Here is a 15,944-nt window from a genome sequence, read left to right as displayed (position 1 = left end):
CACGTGCACATGATCCTGTGTTCAGCCTACGCAGTAAGCAGGATGTCCTGTCCTCCCTGTGGCTATTGTGGAGTGGTTGGTCTGGACACTATCCCCAAAGACCACTTCCCCTCTATCAAACCGCTCCCTCCCTCTCTCACATACAGACGTGCACACGCATGCGCGCACACACACACACACACACACACACACACACACACACACACACACACACACACAGTCCCATGCCAGCCTAAACACAATGGGAACCAGTCCAACACCATGTTGTCACCTGGATATAAATAGCGCTTTTGTGGCCTGAGACATGTAGATTGCATTTCAACAATGGTGTATCATGACTTTGATCAGCCAAAATCAACTTCATGCTGTTGTGCTGCGGTGGAAACACAGTGGAACAAAAGTCAATCTCATCTCAATTATCGTTCAGCTTTTGGCTAAAATAACACTTCCCAGCTTATCAGAAGTTACGTTACAACATGGTCTGTTGTAAGCAGATGTGCGGGAGATTCAGGAGACGTCCTCACAGTTTGAACTTCTGACTTTTTCTCCCCCCCCTCACAGTTTGCCGCAATAGCCATGGTGGATCTGACGCAGACGTGATCCAAAGATTTAAAGCCAATGGCACAACAACGAGAAGCTGGGCTGCGCAGCGCCACAATCAGCAGCGGCTCCCTGCAGCGGCTCCCTGCAGCGGACCTGAGAGTCTCGCCAATGACATTAATCACCGCCACTTGCGGGTGAAACCTCCTCGGCGCTCCACGCCGGTGCGCCCGGCCCTGATAGCGCTCAGCTCCCCAATTTAGTAACTTGATGACACCAGTCTGCGCCCCTCGCCCTCCCTCTCCCTCTCGACAATCCTCTATTCAACCCCCCCCCCCGCCCACCCACCCCCACTGTGTCCCCCTTCTCGCCCGGCCGAGGTGCTATTGTCTCGTTTCCTGTAGCCATGCAAACCACACGCAAACGCATGCAAAAAAACGCGTGCGCGCGCGCGCTCAGCGTGCGCGTCGGAGGACCAAGCGGCGGGTCTGATGCGCTGCCCACTCACCGCGGCGGCGGGGACACAGCGGCCGAGATGAGGCATTTCTGAACACTTACGAGACGGGTTTCTCCCCCCCCCTCCCTCCCTCCCAGCGCTGCGACTGCTTTCAAGCCACTTTTCTTTTCTTTTTTTTAAAAGACGAGTCCGGAGTATCGCTGGGTCCAACGTTTGCGAGCTCGTCAACGCGCCAGGAGCCAAAACGAATGGAGCTCTTCTTCTTCTTCTTCTTCTTCTTCTTCTTCTTCTACTACTGCTGACAGCTGCGCCGGGCAGCCAGCTGACCCCCGACATCAGCAGCGAGGTGAGCCGCTACCCTTACGTTCATTTCCAGGGAGGAAGCCCGTTAGTGTGCTCAATAAGCCAGCAGTGATTTGGGACTATGAACTGAGGGCTGTCGCCTGAATGTAAACTGTGACAGACAAGCAGCTACTCAGGTTATCATCTTTCAAGATGAACTACAGCTAAGACCTAGCCTAGTTAGTTACTCTTTAGTTTAAGATCAGCCCTAACGATTGCCGCATTACAGGATAGCAAACAGTCTGGAGGCTTTTGCCAGACAAGGCCATCAGAACAATGAATGGTTTTAATCAGTTACCAGCTGACCCCTATTTGGTACCAGAGAGCTAGTACCAGTAAATCTGGATAAAGTGCTTTACAACATCAAGTACAGTACAGGCCATGTAGTCCGACGCCTCGTTAGCGTACAGGTACTTATGAATGTTGCATCGTTTATTTTCACCCACTTTAACGTCGTTAACATCCGTTTTAAGTCTGCAGTAACTCGCTGCGGCTATCCAACAAGTCACAAATTTGGCATATTGACGGCGTCTGTGTTGCCCAACTCGGAACGTTTTGATCTAGAACACCTTAATGATGCATTAAAAGCCCCATTGTAAGGCTCGCTCGTGTTATTACTGGTATAATAATTCCTCCCTGGTAAGTAGCTGAAAGCAGCCAAGTGTTCTCTCGTTGGCCTGCTCTATGCTTGGTTACTCTCCAGTTGCCTGTCTCTCTCTCGTCCCAGAGACTGTGAGAGAAGGGAACAGCTGGATGTGAGCTGAACCTGATATGTTAAGAGCAGCAGGTCCCAGAGGTCTGTTTCTCATACCCTGTCATTGCCACGGCTGACTGCGGGGAAACCCTGTAACTCTGCAGCTGTCTATGACCTGAGCCTATACAGGCTTTTTTTGCACAAGAGTAAAACACATGCACGCGCACACACACACACACACACACACACACACACACAACGAGGTGCTTTACCCCAGCATAATCCGTATTTGTGCCTCCGCTTCATGGGCCTGACTCAGAAGTTGCTCCCTCATTCATTAAGCCCTGACACGAACTGCACTACAGCCAAACTCGGTGTTCTGTATGGCCCAGGCTCCCTGCAGAAACATCAGCTAAATGTGAGGCAGGCTGTGTCAGAGGTGCTGGGACAGAGCCATAGTACACAGAACCCTACAGTTCTTGTGTATGTGTGTATGTGTGTATGTGTATAATATGTGTGTGTGTGTGTCGGGGGGGGGGGGCTGCTGAGTAGTTTGTATGCGTCTGAGGATTCAGACGGCTGTTGCGTGCATGGGGATCTACATGTGAAGACTCACGCGTGCGTGCGTGAGTGTGCGTTAAGTCCGTGTTTGTGTCTTTGTGTGCACTCGGTGTAGGAGGGTACAGTGAGGGTATTGTACGGGGCAGTGGAGGCTTTTAGGGAGGCATGTGAAAACACAGTAAAGATGTCACACTGCAGCTGGCACAGGGCTGGACTGATGGACTGCACTTTCAGTCTCGCCTTTTGTGCATGTGTGTGTGTGTGTGTGTGTGTGTGTGTGTGTGTGTGTGTGTGTGTGTGTGTGTGTGCATGTGCGCATATGTGTGTGCATCCGTGTCAGTGTCTGCATCTGTTTGGAGGAGACAGTGTTAGGGAGACCCTTATCCAAAAACACTTAGGCTAGTACAAACAGGGCCAAGGACCTACCACTGTCGAGCGCTCGGCCTCTGCTGGTTCAGTTCTGTTGTGTAACACCAGACTAGCCTAGTCTACGTCTTTAAGGTGGAGAGAAAAAGATGAAGCCAGAGGGTCAAGTCATGCTTACCACCCCACCCATCCACCCCCTCTTTGTTCCAGTGCTTTATAAACAAGGTTTTTATTTGTTGTGGGTTGTTTCAGACAGGGTACCCGCATCAGACCTTTGTATCCTACGTGATGTATACGTAGGCGTCCGATAAGCTGCTGCTGCCATATAGTGAAACACAAACACACTGGGAACGGTTAAAATACAAACTTGCTTTGCAGTTGTTCATGTTTCTTCTGTATGAAGTGTGGTAACTTGCAATGCTGCCAATCACTTAACTAGTTAAAACAAAACTTGAAATATCCAATCCATCCATCCATCCATCCATCCATCCATCCATCCATCCATCCATCCATCATCCAAACCGCTTATCCTGCTCTCAGAGTTGCGGGGATGCTGGAGCCTATCCCAGCTGTCATTGGGCGGCAGGCGGGGAGACACCCTGGACAAGCCACCAGTCCATCACAGGGCCTCCAGTCCATCACAGGGCCTCCAGTCCATCACATGGCCCCAGTCCACCACAGGGCCCCAGTCTATCACAGGGCCTCCAGTCCATCACAGGGTCCCAGTCCATCACAGGGTCCCAGCCCATCACAGGGCCCCAGTCCACCACAGGACCCTAGTCCATCACAGGGCCTGAGTCCATCACAGGGCCTCCAGTCCATCACAGGTCCTCCAGTCCATCACAGGGCCCTAGTCCATCACAGGGCCTCCAGTCCATCACAGGGCCCCAGTCCATCACGGAGTCCCAGTCCATCACAGCACCCTAGTCCATCACAGGGCCTCCAGTCCATCACAGGGCCCCAGTCCATCACAGGGCCTCCAGTCCATCACAGGGTCCCAGTCCATCACAGGGCCTCAGCCCATCACAGGGCCCCAGTCCATCACAGGGCCTCCAGTCCATCACAGGGCCCCAGTCCATCACAGGGCCTCAGTCCATCACAGGGCCTCCAGTCCATCACAGGGCCAAAAAACAACTTGAAATAACATTAAAAAATGTTTTTGAAAAAAGTGTTCTATACAGTTTGGGCATCAGCACAAATTGGAACTGGTTGGTACTGTTACATCCCATTTTGATGTGCAGAGAGATGCACATTTGCAAGATAATCAATAGTTGCAGTCATTTTAGTTTTATTTGAAGAGCTGGGTACATTTCTGATGCTTTCCTTCAGCGTAAAGACTACACTTAGTTTGTGATATATATGTATTTTTTACATCTGTAATGACACCGTGAAGAATTACTTGCTTATATGATAAATGAAGAACGGCTCTCTCAACTCCTCATATAATGCAAAATCAGAAGAGCCTGGCCTCGGTTTACTGTAAGCGTTGCATAAAAGTGCACTCGCTGCAACAGCCAATCAACAATTCAAAATACGTGCGTTCAGATTGACCACACGAACACCAGCCATCGCATCGCAGACTCGAACACTGGTTGAAGTCGGCGAATCCGGAACTAGAAAACATCTCAGGGGGAGCCGATTTCTATCGCATCTCTACCGGGGTCACAACATCAATATCGGAAATCGATGCTAGACCAGCCAAGTTATCAATTCACCCAACACTCACCAAGAGACGACAGGGGGCAGACGGTGACTTGAAACAGCCTATTGGTCTTCAGAAGACATGTATTTGTTTACTTGATTTAGGTGATTTGGATTTTAAATCAGGGTATTAAAACACAGTGTAGCTTTAACACTGATTATATCTGGTGAATACAGTAGCCCCCTAATCTACACAGGAATGTTCACCAGCTTGTGGCACTGCTCAACAAGTCACCTTGCCTACGTGTGATGCCCCCCCCTCCCCCATGTGCCACATGCCGTTCTGCCATGAGAACTGCCCCCCTCGACGTAGGGGGGAACTGTTGTTATTTATGCTGACAGATAACGCATGTACATGCAATGCCTGAACATGCATCCATCCATTATCCAAGCCGCTTATCCAGCTCTCGGGGTCGCGGGGATGCTGGACCCTATCCCAGCAGTCATTGGGCGGCAGGTGGGGAGACATCCTGGACAGGCCGCCAGGCCATCACAGGGCCTGTATCACAGGGCCATCACAGGGCTTTGTATTCGGCCAATTACCCCACTCTTCCGAGGCGTCCCGGTTGCTGCTCCACCCCCTCTGCCGATCCGGGGAGGGCTGCGGACTACCACACGACTCCTCCGATACATGTGGAGTCACCAGCCGTTTCTTTTCACCTGACAATGAGGACTTTCGCCAGGGGGACGCAGCGTGTGGGAGGATCACGCTATTTCCCCAACTCCCCCCCGAACAGGCGCCCCGACCGACCAGAGGAGGCGCTAGCGCAGCGACCAGGACACATATCCACATCCGGCTTCCCACCCGCAGGCCAGCAATTTGTAGGGACGCCCGACCAAGCCGGAGGTAACGCTAACGCGGGGATTCGAACCGGCGATCCCCGTGTTGGTAGGCAACGGAATAGACCGCCACGCCACCCGGACGCCCCCTTATACACACATTTCTAAACGTGCATGTGTGCACATACACACCCAAACATGTGGCAAATGAGACGACGCGCGAAACGAAACAGGCTCGACGCTATCTCTAAACGAGCGCGTGTGTGCGTTCACGTGCAATCAGCGGTGACCTCCCCGCGCGCTCACTGCTGGAACACGTGTCGGAAAGTCTACAGCGATTTTAAATGGAAACACGAGGATACGACTCATATCTTGCACGGTAAAGAGTGCCCGTTGGGAATAATAACTGGAAATCATGATTATTTATCATCATGAAGTTTGATCAAATTATATATTTATTTATTTATTGATGTGTGACTATCGGAATTTTGTGACTATCGTGGCTCGTTTTGTCGCCAGTGTAAACATCCCTATAGTTGGACCATAGCAGAAGGATGTTGAGGTTTGCTGTCAATGCTGATAAAACGGTGGCGGGAAATAGACGAGATCTCCACCGCATCCGCAAGTCAAGACGACTGATGTGTTGTTGGAGAGTGCCCGTCGTATCTGCTTCCTTTCATAGAGGGCTACGCTAAAACCAATGTTTAGTTTTGCTCGGCAATAAATGATTAATGTCGATCGATGAAGTGCAGTTCGGAAGCAGGTTCGGTGTTTGTATCAATTATATATATAATTATATATTAACATTTCGAAATTGTACTGTGAATGGTAATAACGTCCAAGTGAATTATTTAAGATTCTACAAAAAAGGGATATCGTTTACTTGATTGCTGTCTTATTTCCTATAGCTTATTATTTATTTATTTTGGTATCCTACAATATAAGCTAATGCAGGTAAACAAACTGGAGCCAGACGTGTAGCATGCTAACCCCCCACCCCCACCCTGAGCACTGAAACACTGGAGCTGTTGTTTGCTTCTTAGTCCCTTCTTGGTTTTATTGTAAGGAAGTGACCATATGCTTTTCCCTTTCCCTCCACAGGATTGACCAGCCCCATCGTCGTACATCCTGAGTGTGTCTGCTTGTGTTTGATTGTATGTGTGTGTGTATGTGTGTGTGTGTGTGTGTGTGTGTGTGTGCGTGTGCATGTGCGTGTGTGTGAGTTGAGTGGGTGTCGACGATGACGGCTAGGAGGAGGCTTGACTGGTGGATCCCCCACTAACCCGCTACCCAAATATCCTCCCTGACGCGCCCATTTCCTGACAGCTTCACTGTACACTTGATTTGTGGAGCCCCCCCCTCCCCCTCCCCCTCCCAGCCTCACCTCCCACCATGGCCAGCCTGGTGCTCAACGAGACTGGGATGGAGGACTGTGGCATCGACGATTCCTTCAAGTACAACTTGTACTCGGTGGTCTACAGTGTGGTGTTTATCCTGGGCCTTATCACCAACTGTGCCGCCCTCTTCGTGTTCTGCTTCCGGATGAAGATGCGCAACGAGACCACCATGTTCATGACTAATTTAGCCTTATCTGATTTAGTGTTCGTCTTTACGCTGCCCTTCAAAGTCTTCTACAATGTCAACCGTCACTGGCCGTTCGGAGATGGACTATGTAAGGTATCGGGTACGGCCTTCATCACCAACATCTATGGCAGTATGCTCTTCCTCACCTGCATCAGCGTGGACCGCTTCCTGGCTATTGTCTACCCCTTCCGGTCTCGCTCTATTCGCACGCGAAGGAACGCCGCGCTGGTGTGTGCCGCCGTGTGGCTGACCATCGTGGGAGGGGGGATATCAGTGACCTTCTTCTCCACTATCAACAGGGCCAACAGAGCCACAACCTGCTTCGAGGGCTTCTCCAAGAGCACCTGGAGGACCTACTTGTCCAAAATCACCATCTTCATTGAGGTAAGGCTTGTTGGACAAGGATGGAGCTATATACTATATGGATGTTTGTGTTTCAAGTTTGATAACCACCCAAATACACAGTGACTACTTTTATCTGTTGCTCCTCGTGCTTTACCATATTACAAAGCCCCCAACAGGGCCACATCACCGAATTTCAAATTGCATGTTTGATTGTGATTGTCTTCCTAGATCGTTGGCTTCTTGTGTCCACTGTTGGCCAACTTGGTCTGTTCCTCGCTGGTTCTTCGGACTCTCCGCCGCCCCGCCACGGCTGGCCACGGCTGTGAGAGCAAGAGGCGCGTCCTCAGGATGATCCTGGTCCACTTGGGCATCTTCATCATCTGCTTTGTCCCCTACAACTCAATTCTTTTTGTCTATGCCCTGGTGCGGACCCAGGCACTGGCCAGCTGTGCCATGGAGCGCTTTGCCCGGACCCTCTACCCCATCACCCTGTGCATGGCCAGCCTTAACTGCTGTCTGGATCCTGTGGTGTACTACTTCACCTCCGAGAGCTTCCAGAAAAGCCTGACCACGGGGGGCAAGGGGTCCGGGACCCGGCCTGACAGCAACCCACGCAGCGATACACACATCAGCAGTGACACCGAGAGCCAGGACAAGGCGAACACGCTGACGGAAGACACACACACGCTGGAGAGCAACGGAAAAGAGTCGAGGCTGTCTGAAACCCAGTTTTGACTTGGCGAGGAGGAAGGGGGCAAGAGAGAGGGAAGCACAAGGACAGTCTTGGAAGAGAGGAGTCCGTCCTTAGGTTGAACTTAAACTCGACTTAGACAAAGTAAAACAATCAATCGGCCCGTTTTGGTGCTGGAAGTGACAAAACACATAACTCAGAAGATTAGTTAGGTCCAGAGGTAAGTCTGGAGGTATGGCCTTGGCTTTACGGATTAACAATCATAGGAGGGCGGAGGAATGTGTGTGTTTGTGTGTGTTTACAATAAGGCAGAACTAAGGGACCAAAGGCCAAACCACACCGAGACAGTCGAGACCATCGGCCAGGGTGCCTGTAAACGAGACTCTAAGACTTCATTACTTACTCAGGATTAACAGTACACACACACACACACACACGCACACACACACAAAGACAGAAGTGCACTGGATTGCGGCTCGGAGTGAGATTTCTTTCGGCGGTGAAGAAACGTGCGGCGTTGCTCTGGCGTAAACAGTCTGAGCCTGGATTTTCATGTCGTGCCGTTGACGTTGCCACGGTCGAATGAGCTGCGGTGTTATGACACATGACATGGTGTGGCGAGTTACATCCTTTCCAGGGCACAGCAGCACCCTGACCTACTTTGGCCGAGTGTGTCTCAACTGGAAGTTCGGGGCAATTAAATGTCTGTGCTATAACCCGTTTTCTCCGTTGCATTTATTTTTACAGTCTTCCCGCCAGCTCCTACTGTTGCGTCTGTCCGCCCTGCTTTAATTAGGGTTGGGGGAGGTGTATTTGAACTAGTAGGGGAGTCGTTATACTAAAAAGGCGGCCGTTCTCAGCGATCACCCAATATGAACTTGTCCTTGGAGCCGAAAAGGGGGTTTTTTCTATCCAACCGGAGACCTTGGCCTGTGCGCTGCGGTTTGGATCGGAGGCCAAATGCTTATTATGATCAGAGCAATGGTCCATTGTTTGCCTCTGAATGTGTTCTCTCTGTCCTAATCTGGCCTAAGACCACAGATTTGCCCAAAGTCTTTTTGCGGAGACCAATGTACACAAACTCCAAAGTACCCTCGGACACACGCTGCCGGCGGCGTGCTCCCCCCGCTCTCACGGCCTGCACAACCCGTCACCGAAAAAACACACACACACGTCCGGCGGCAAACCGAGGCCGCCGAGCCGATTTGTATCGTTTAGTTTCCGTGCGTTTGTGCGGACCAAGCATGACATTCTACACACACGCCATATATATATATATATATATCGCTTTGGGGTTGCGTTTACTCAACAGGGCCGAGTCTGCACGCCGCGAGTGGGTTTGATTTTAACACCCGTGAGCCCGGTGGGGACGGACCCCCCCCCCCCCTCGGCCAGTCTGTCATCGTTCGATGATCTATCCGTTCAGCCATCAAGGACCACGGTGTGTGTGTGTGTGTGTGTGTGTGTGTGTGTGTGTGTGCATACTGAAGGGAGCGGGGATCTGTCCGGGGCGTGATATTACACAACATGTTAACACCAGTTGTTTATTCTTCCTTTCATGGAGAGTTGCAGAGCTACAGGTGGCGGCAGTCAAAGCCTTACTAGGGAATGTGATATAGACATTTTGAAGTGTGTGTTTAGACAAAGTGTGTGTGTGTGTTTATGAGACGGGGGGAGGGGGGGGGAGGGGGAGGGAGAAGGAGCCTCTCTGTACCCACAGAAGAACAAAAAAGAAAAAGGAGTCAGCAGAGAGATAGAGAGATTTCATCAGCAGAAGAACTGGGTATGGCGATAGCTCCCGTCTGTGCTTGTTGTTTACCATAGCTCTCACACCATGGTTACTGGGGACTACTGAGAGGAGGACACTGTGGTAAACCATATATATATATATATGTACAGGACACACACACACACACACACACACACATATATATATATATATATAGCAACTGTCCCATATATATATGGGAAAAATCAGAATGAGAACATTTGACAATCAACCATATGTGCATTTAGCATAGTATTGTTTCTCTACACCACATATTATAAAACGACTATTATTTGTGCCATCTGTAAATACCATGGACTGTATTAAGTACATTTCTTCCATTTGGAAACGGGTAAAAATTGGAAAATTGGTTCCATTCAGGGATTTAATTTCATTGTAAACAGTGTCAGTCTTTTTTTTAATCCCATTTGACGATAAATGAATAAGATACCTTACATAAATAGAGATCAATAAATACCCAATGCCAAACAAATGAAAATTAAATTAAAATAAGTTATGCTGAAGTTTTTAAAAAAGCCCACGCTGGCCTGTTGCATATCGTTTTCATTTATCAAATCTGCATGTGTGCAGAACAGAAAGCGGCGACGCCTCACATTTGCGGAGTCTCTTACGAGGTCCTCCAAGTCCCTGTTGTACAGCCGGGGGCCATGAGGAGGCCCCCCGCTGACCTCCAGACACCCCCGCACCTGAGAGTCTGCACCTGCGAGTCCATTTGTGTCACCGCGTATGAACCAAGTCTGACCTCAGTGACCCCGGCTCACAAATCGCCTATTGTGTTCATTCATTTGACCTATTTAGATAATCACACTGCGTGTTTTAGGCCATAAAATGGCTGCGTGTAACCGTTTGTTACTGACGATGTTTCCGTTGGCTTAAGCGCGGTAACCGCCGTAGCCTGGCTAGCACACACGCCCAACTGACACTCCGGGATTTAACTAAGAGGTATCAAACAACCGACTCCAGCCTCACAACTGGTAGGGGAAAGAAATGTGTTCATTAACCTATTGTAAATGGGTTAAATGATTTCAGACAGAACAAACTGGCCCCTTAAACAAAACCTATTTTCCCCTCCTGGTAGCGAGAGGGAAACCGCTGTTTCCTGCACAGGAGGCACCGACTGCATTGGTCTGCTCTGCCCTCTGGCGGTTGTGTGTGGAACTGAGGCCTACAGTGGAAATCCTCTTCACGACAGTCCTCGGCACTGACCAGTTACCGTAGCAGGGTGATTGTGTGTTCAGTTTGTCCAGAGATCCAGTAGATCAATACAGAACCAGTAGGGTTTGGGTTAAATTTGGAAACTGGGGATGCTTAAGAGTATTGTGTATGTGGTTTGACCCAAGTAAACAACACTCTGAGGGCCGGTTTCCCGGGCAGAGATTAAACCTGGTCTGGGATTAAACAGAGTTTTGAATGGTTGATTCTCCATGCAAAAAAATCAATTGAGTCCACGGTAGATTTAGTCTGTGTCTGGTAAATAAGCCATAAAACTTGGTGTGTTTTTAAGTAGTGATACCAGGGTGTGGCTCTGTGTGCTTTCAGCAGGTGTTAAACTAACAGGGTGGGTAAAATCATCAGTGTTTCACTACGCTTTGAAAGAGGCTGTTCTGCATTTAGTAAATCACATGACAAGCTTACCTTCTCTTCACCTCTGTTACACTTGCTTCCCTCATAGCACCCGACACTGGGCCAGATCCGCCTACGGTCCGGCAGACCCGCATAGGAATCACATCCACCCATAGACCCCCCCCCCCCCCGCATCTGTGCCGATTCCGGCAGATAATTATAGCAGTCGCATCCGCTCCTACACCACCTTGGGCCTCTGGCCAGAGTGTGGCCTCCTAAAGTCAAAAAGACACCGGGGCAAAAAGACACTGGGGCGGATCCGTTTCGTGGATCCGCGCCAGTTGCTGTGATACATCCGGCCCGGATCTGGCCCAGTTTCATTTTTCTGTCTGGGATAGTTACCCAGATAGCACCCGGATGTGGGCCACTTCAGGAAATGATGTGGCACTGATGGCCCTGACAAAATGGATGTGAGCCTGAATTGGCCCACATGCATAACAGCAAATATGGCCCAAATATACCAAATCAAATGTGGGCCTTTCTTGGCAAAGATGCGGTGCTCTCAGCCAAATGTAATCTGGATGAGACCCTGAAGTGGCCCGTGTGGTAAATGGTGAATACGGCCCAAATATCACAAAACAAATATGGGCCACTTTTGACAAATATATGGCACATGCGGCATGGCTATGGCTCGGTTCTGGCCCAGATCTGGCCAACAGGAGCCGACCGCCCACGTGCCATCATTCCACGCGGTATGTGGTGCCGGATGAAAGCGCCGGGTGCGGGACGGGTCCGGGCCACAGCAATTTTGCTATCTGGGCATGAAGCAGAACAGAGGACAAATTTATTAGAAATACATACATGTGTGCTGCTGACATGATCTGATAGTTTAACAGTGTTGAAATTGTGCTGATGGTAATCAACAACAGAAAACAGGAAATAAAAAATGCGATAAGAGGAAGTGATAACTTTGATCTTTGAAAATAACACGGCTCTCATCAGTCTCCTTCGCTGTGCCCTGTTTCACTTGCACTTGCTGAACTATGTGCAAGGTAAGACCGACTTTATTTCTCCATCTGCTTGCACCACTTCTGTATGGAGATGTAGAATACAGGCCTTGCTTATCTGTCTATTCTACACCTGCATGTTGGGGTTTGTTTTTTCCTGCCTGTTTATCAGTGCACACATTCTCTCAGAGTGTTGTCCCCCCGTGTCGGGGTTATGTGCCACAAGAGTTGGGAGTGTCATGTGTAACGGCAACGCCGCTGCAGACGTAAGGCCAGATCTGCCTCTACTGAAGCTACTTCCCCTCAGCGCCATGCACAGGACGTCTTCAGAGCAGTGGAAATAAAAAAGAAAAGCAACACCAGAAACAGGCGACAACAACCACACGCATGTGAACATGTGGTGTTAGCGCTCCTACACCCACAGTGGACCGCTGGTAAACTCCTTCACGCTCGCATGCTGGCACAGGGGAGGGGGGGACTTTTTTTCTTTCTTTTTTTTGGCCACACACATTGATGTACTGCTTATGGTGTGTGCGCTATCTTCATCCTTATTTACTTTACAGAGGAGTCTGAAGCTGAAGCAAGGGACCCAACCTACACCCATGTACAGAGAGGAGCGCACGGCACGGGGTAACGTCCACTAACACGCTTTTATTTTGCAAAATAACTGACAGGGAGTTCGGTGTGTTTTATTGCTGTTGTTGATTTGTTGTCACTGGAACAGACTAATACGGATGAGAATGGACTAAGCCTACTGGTCCACTCTTAAATCTGGACTCCTGCGATCACATCCATGCCTTACATTTTACCGACTCAGAGCACCGACTTGTACTCTCACTGACCCGTCTGTGCAAAATCCCATTTTCTCAACATGCACGGGGGTGCATTTAGTTTCGCGGGCGCTTATAAAGAGGGATTAAGCGGTAATACAACGTGCAAACAGGATTTCAGTTGCAAGTTCCCTTTTTGTTTTTACTTTGCCTCGTTCTTTCTGTCTGTGTGCCTGTCTCTCTCTCTCTCTCTTGCTTTGCCTTGCCGGGGCCTGTAGAGGAAGGGTGTTGGTCACATCGTGGTGGCGGGGGAACGGGTGAAACGTTTGAGTTGATAAACAGCAGAATAACCGCTCTCTCGCCCTCTCCCAGACACACACTTCCTGTCATAATCTAGGATCTGCAGAAGTGGTCTCTGATTTACAGCTGCCGGGTTTTGCTGCTGAGCAGATTAATATATCTTGAAGTGCTGGGGGATTAACAAAACAAAAAAAATCCACGAGAGATGAAGCACACTTGTGTCGTCTGCATCGTGTTAAGCGCCCCGGTACCGAGCAGATCTGCATTTCTGCATAGTATATTTCTGTTAATGCATTAATATGCATGATTTCAGAAACTGGAGCAATTAACCTTTGCTATGCATTAAGCTCCGCTGCCGCCGTGCCCACATCATGGCACTTGGCGTCCATGGGGCCACAACTGTTTCAGGGGGCCAGTCTCCATTACTTCAAGCCTCTCCGTGACCGCATCATGGTATGGGGTGTGCAAATTTGTATTAGAGATAACTTGTCTATCTAACAGTGACTTAACCCTTCTGTTGTCTTACGGGTCAAAAAGGCCCATCGCGGTGTTTAACGGCAGAGAAAAGACTCTAAATGATGCTTGTTTTCAACCTGAAATTGTATGACTCTTCCTAGAGGGACCCCCCAACATTAGAAAAAGTGAAGCAATGTTTTTGTTCATATTGCCATGAAAGCTGTACACCGCTCGGGTAGTAAGACTGTCCTAGGGTCATGTCTGGGCCATGTTTGACCCTATAAAAACGAGGGGTGTCCGTGATTAAATGCAGTCTTTCTGCACTGTGAAGAGGCAAAACCCAGATAGTCGCCAAGTGTGTGAGGAATGACGGGTTGTTTCTTCGTGCGAAATAGATTTGGGGGTTGAAAATCGAATTAAGCTGCTTTCATTTCGAGGTTTAATGGAGGCGTTTCATAAACAACCCTTAAGACAAGGGCAGTTTACAGAATGTGTGAACAAAGCCACGGTTAACACCCGAAACCAGAGACCTTCTTTCACTTTGAATTGAGACCGCAGCAACTGTGTGGCAGCTCCTGATTGGTTTCTATTGTGAAACCGTAAATATAAAACTTTTTTGTTTGGAAAAAATCTGTAAATGTTGAAAGGTCAAAGGCCATGCATTTGTCACTGTTAGTTAGTTAGTTAGTTAGCTAGCTAGTTAGCTAGTTAGCTAGTTAGTTAGTTGGTTAGTAGGTTAGTTAATTTGCGTAATTGTTTTTTTTTCCTGCCATATGCAGCCATCACATGTGCAACTCATTTCTGCAAGGATGAATAAAGCGTTCACCCACTGACTCAAAGTGCGATCAATCATACGCCAACAGACTGTTGGATGAGACCCACTATCGTCTAGTTTTCTATTACACACCTGTTGACACTGTGTGGCAGAGACCAGCATTTCCCCATTTTCATTTTTATCTTTTTTAGGTTATTTTTTTCTTTTTTCTATTTACACTTTATATACATTACAAATGTATTGAATCATTGGGGTCAGCTGTCCAAAGTAACGGGGAGTGCGGAAGAGAGGTGAAGAAGAGAGTGCAGGCAGGGTGGAGTGGGTGGAGAAGAGTGTCAGGAGTGATGTGCGACAGAAGGGAACCAGCAAGAGTTAAAGGGAAGGTTTACAAGACGGTTGTGAGACCAGCTATGTTGTATGGTTTGGAGACAGTGGCACTGATGAAAAGACAGGAGGTGGAGCTGGAGGTGGCAGAGTTGAAGATGCTACGATTTTCATTGGGAGTGACGAAGAAGGACAGGATTAAGAATGAGTATATTAGAGGGACAGCTCAGGTTGGACGGTTTGGAGACAAAGCAAGAGAGGCGAGATTGAGATGGTTTGGACATGTGTGGAGGAGAGATGCTGGGTATATTGGGGGAAGGATGCTGAATATGGAGCTGCCAGGGAAGAGGAAAAGAGGGAGGCCAAAGAGGAGGTTTATGGATGTGGTGAGGGAGGATGTGCAGGTAGCTGGCCTGACAAAGGAAGACACAGAGGACAGGAAGAGATGGAAACAGATGATCCGCTGCGGCGACCCCTAATGGAAGCAGCCGAAAGTAGTAGTAGTAGAAATGTATGGACTCATATGAAAAGGGATAACTGTTTGCAGCCCACAAAGTCAAACACCAAACCTGATTGGCTCATGAAACTGGTTGTCCGCCTGACTCAAGCATGTTTCAAATGTAATGGAAACAAGACAGGACATTGGTAAAATGGCTTTGTAGACAATTACCTTACTGCATGAGTCATGTGTTGAATTGCTCATCTCGTAATAATTGCATAACCTTGTTCTTTGTGTGTTGTTGGTTTCACAGCCGTTTGCCCTCTATAGATGGATGAGTGAAAAGGTGAAGCTAAAGAGATCATCTCTTCGCTATTTTGACCATGTAGAATGTGTCTGGGGGAAGAAAGGAGGCCTCTTGTTTTGACCGTAGGAGAGAGCAGATGACATGAACCCCACT

General features: G+C 49.0%; 2 protein-coding genes across 2 annotated transcripts in view; both read left to right on the top strand.

The window, feature by feature from the left end:
* Nucleotides 1–1,056: 1,056 nt before the first annotated feature.
* Nucleotides 1,057–9,452, top strand: lpar4 (lysophosphatidic acid receptor 4). The gene is made up of 3 exons (XM_056286208.1): nt 1,057–1,343; nt 6,543–7,409; nt 7,599–9,452. Exons 2-3 carry the CDS (start codon nt 6,834–6,836, stop codon nt 8,103–8,105), a joined length of 1,083 nt encoding a protein of 360 aa, XP_056142183.1. The 5' UTR covers nt 1,057–1,343; nt 6,543–6,833; the 3' UTR covers nt 8,106–9,452.
* A 1,045-nt stretch (nt 9,453–10,497) lies between these two features.
* Nucleotides 10,498–15,944, top strand: part of p2ry10 (P2Y receptor family member 10) — a 13,344-nt gene continuing 7,897 nt past the window's right edge. The window contains exon 1 of the mRNA XM_056276330.1: nt 10,498–10,574. Coding sequence (XP_056132305.1) covers nt 10,498–10,574 — 77 coding nt within the window. The remainder of the gene's footprint in view (nt 10,575–15,944) is intronic.

Source organism: Lampris incognitus, chromosome 1 (genome assembly GCF_029633865.1).
Source record: "Lampris incognitus isolate fLamInc1 chromosome 1, fLamInc1.hap2, whole genome shotgun sequence".
In the NCBI taxonomy this organism is placed as follows: Eukaryota; Metazoa; Chordata; class Actinopteri; order Lampriformes; family Lampridae; genus Lampris; species Lampris incognitus.
The sequence above is the reverse complement of the archived record's forward strand: the minus strand, read 5'-3'. Positions and strand labels throughout refer to the sequence as shown.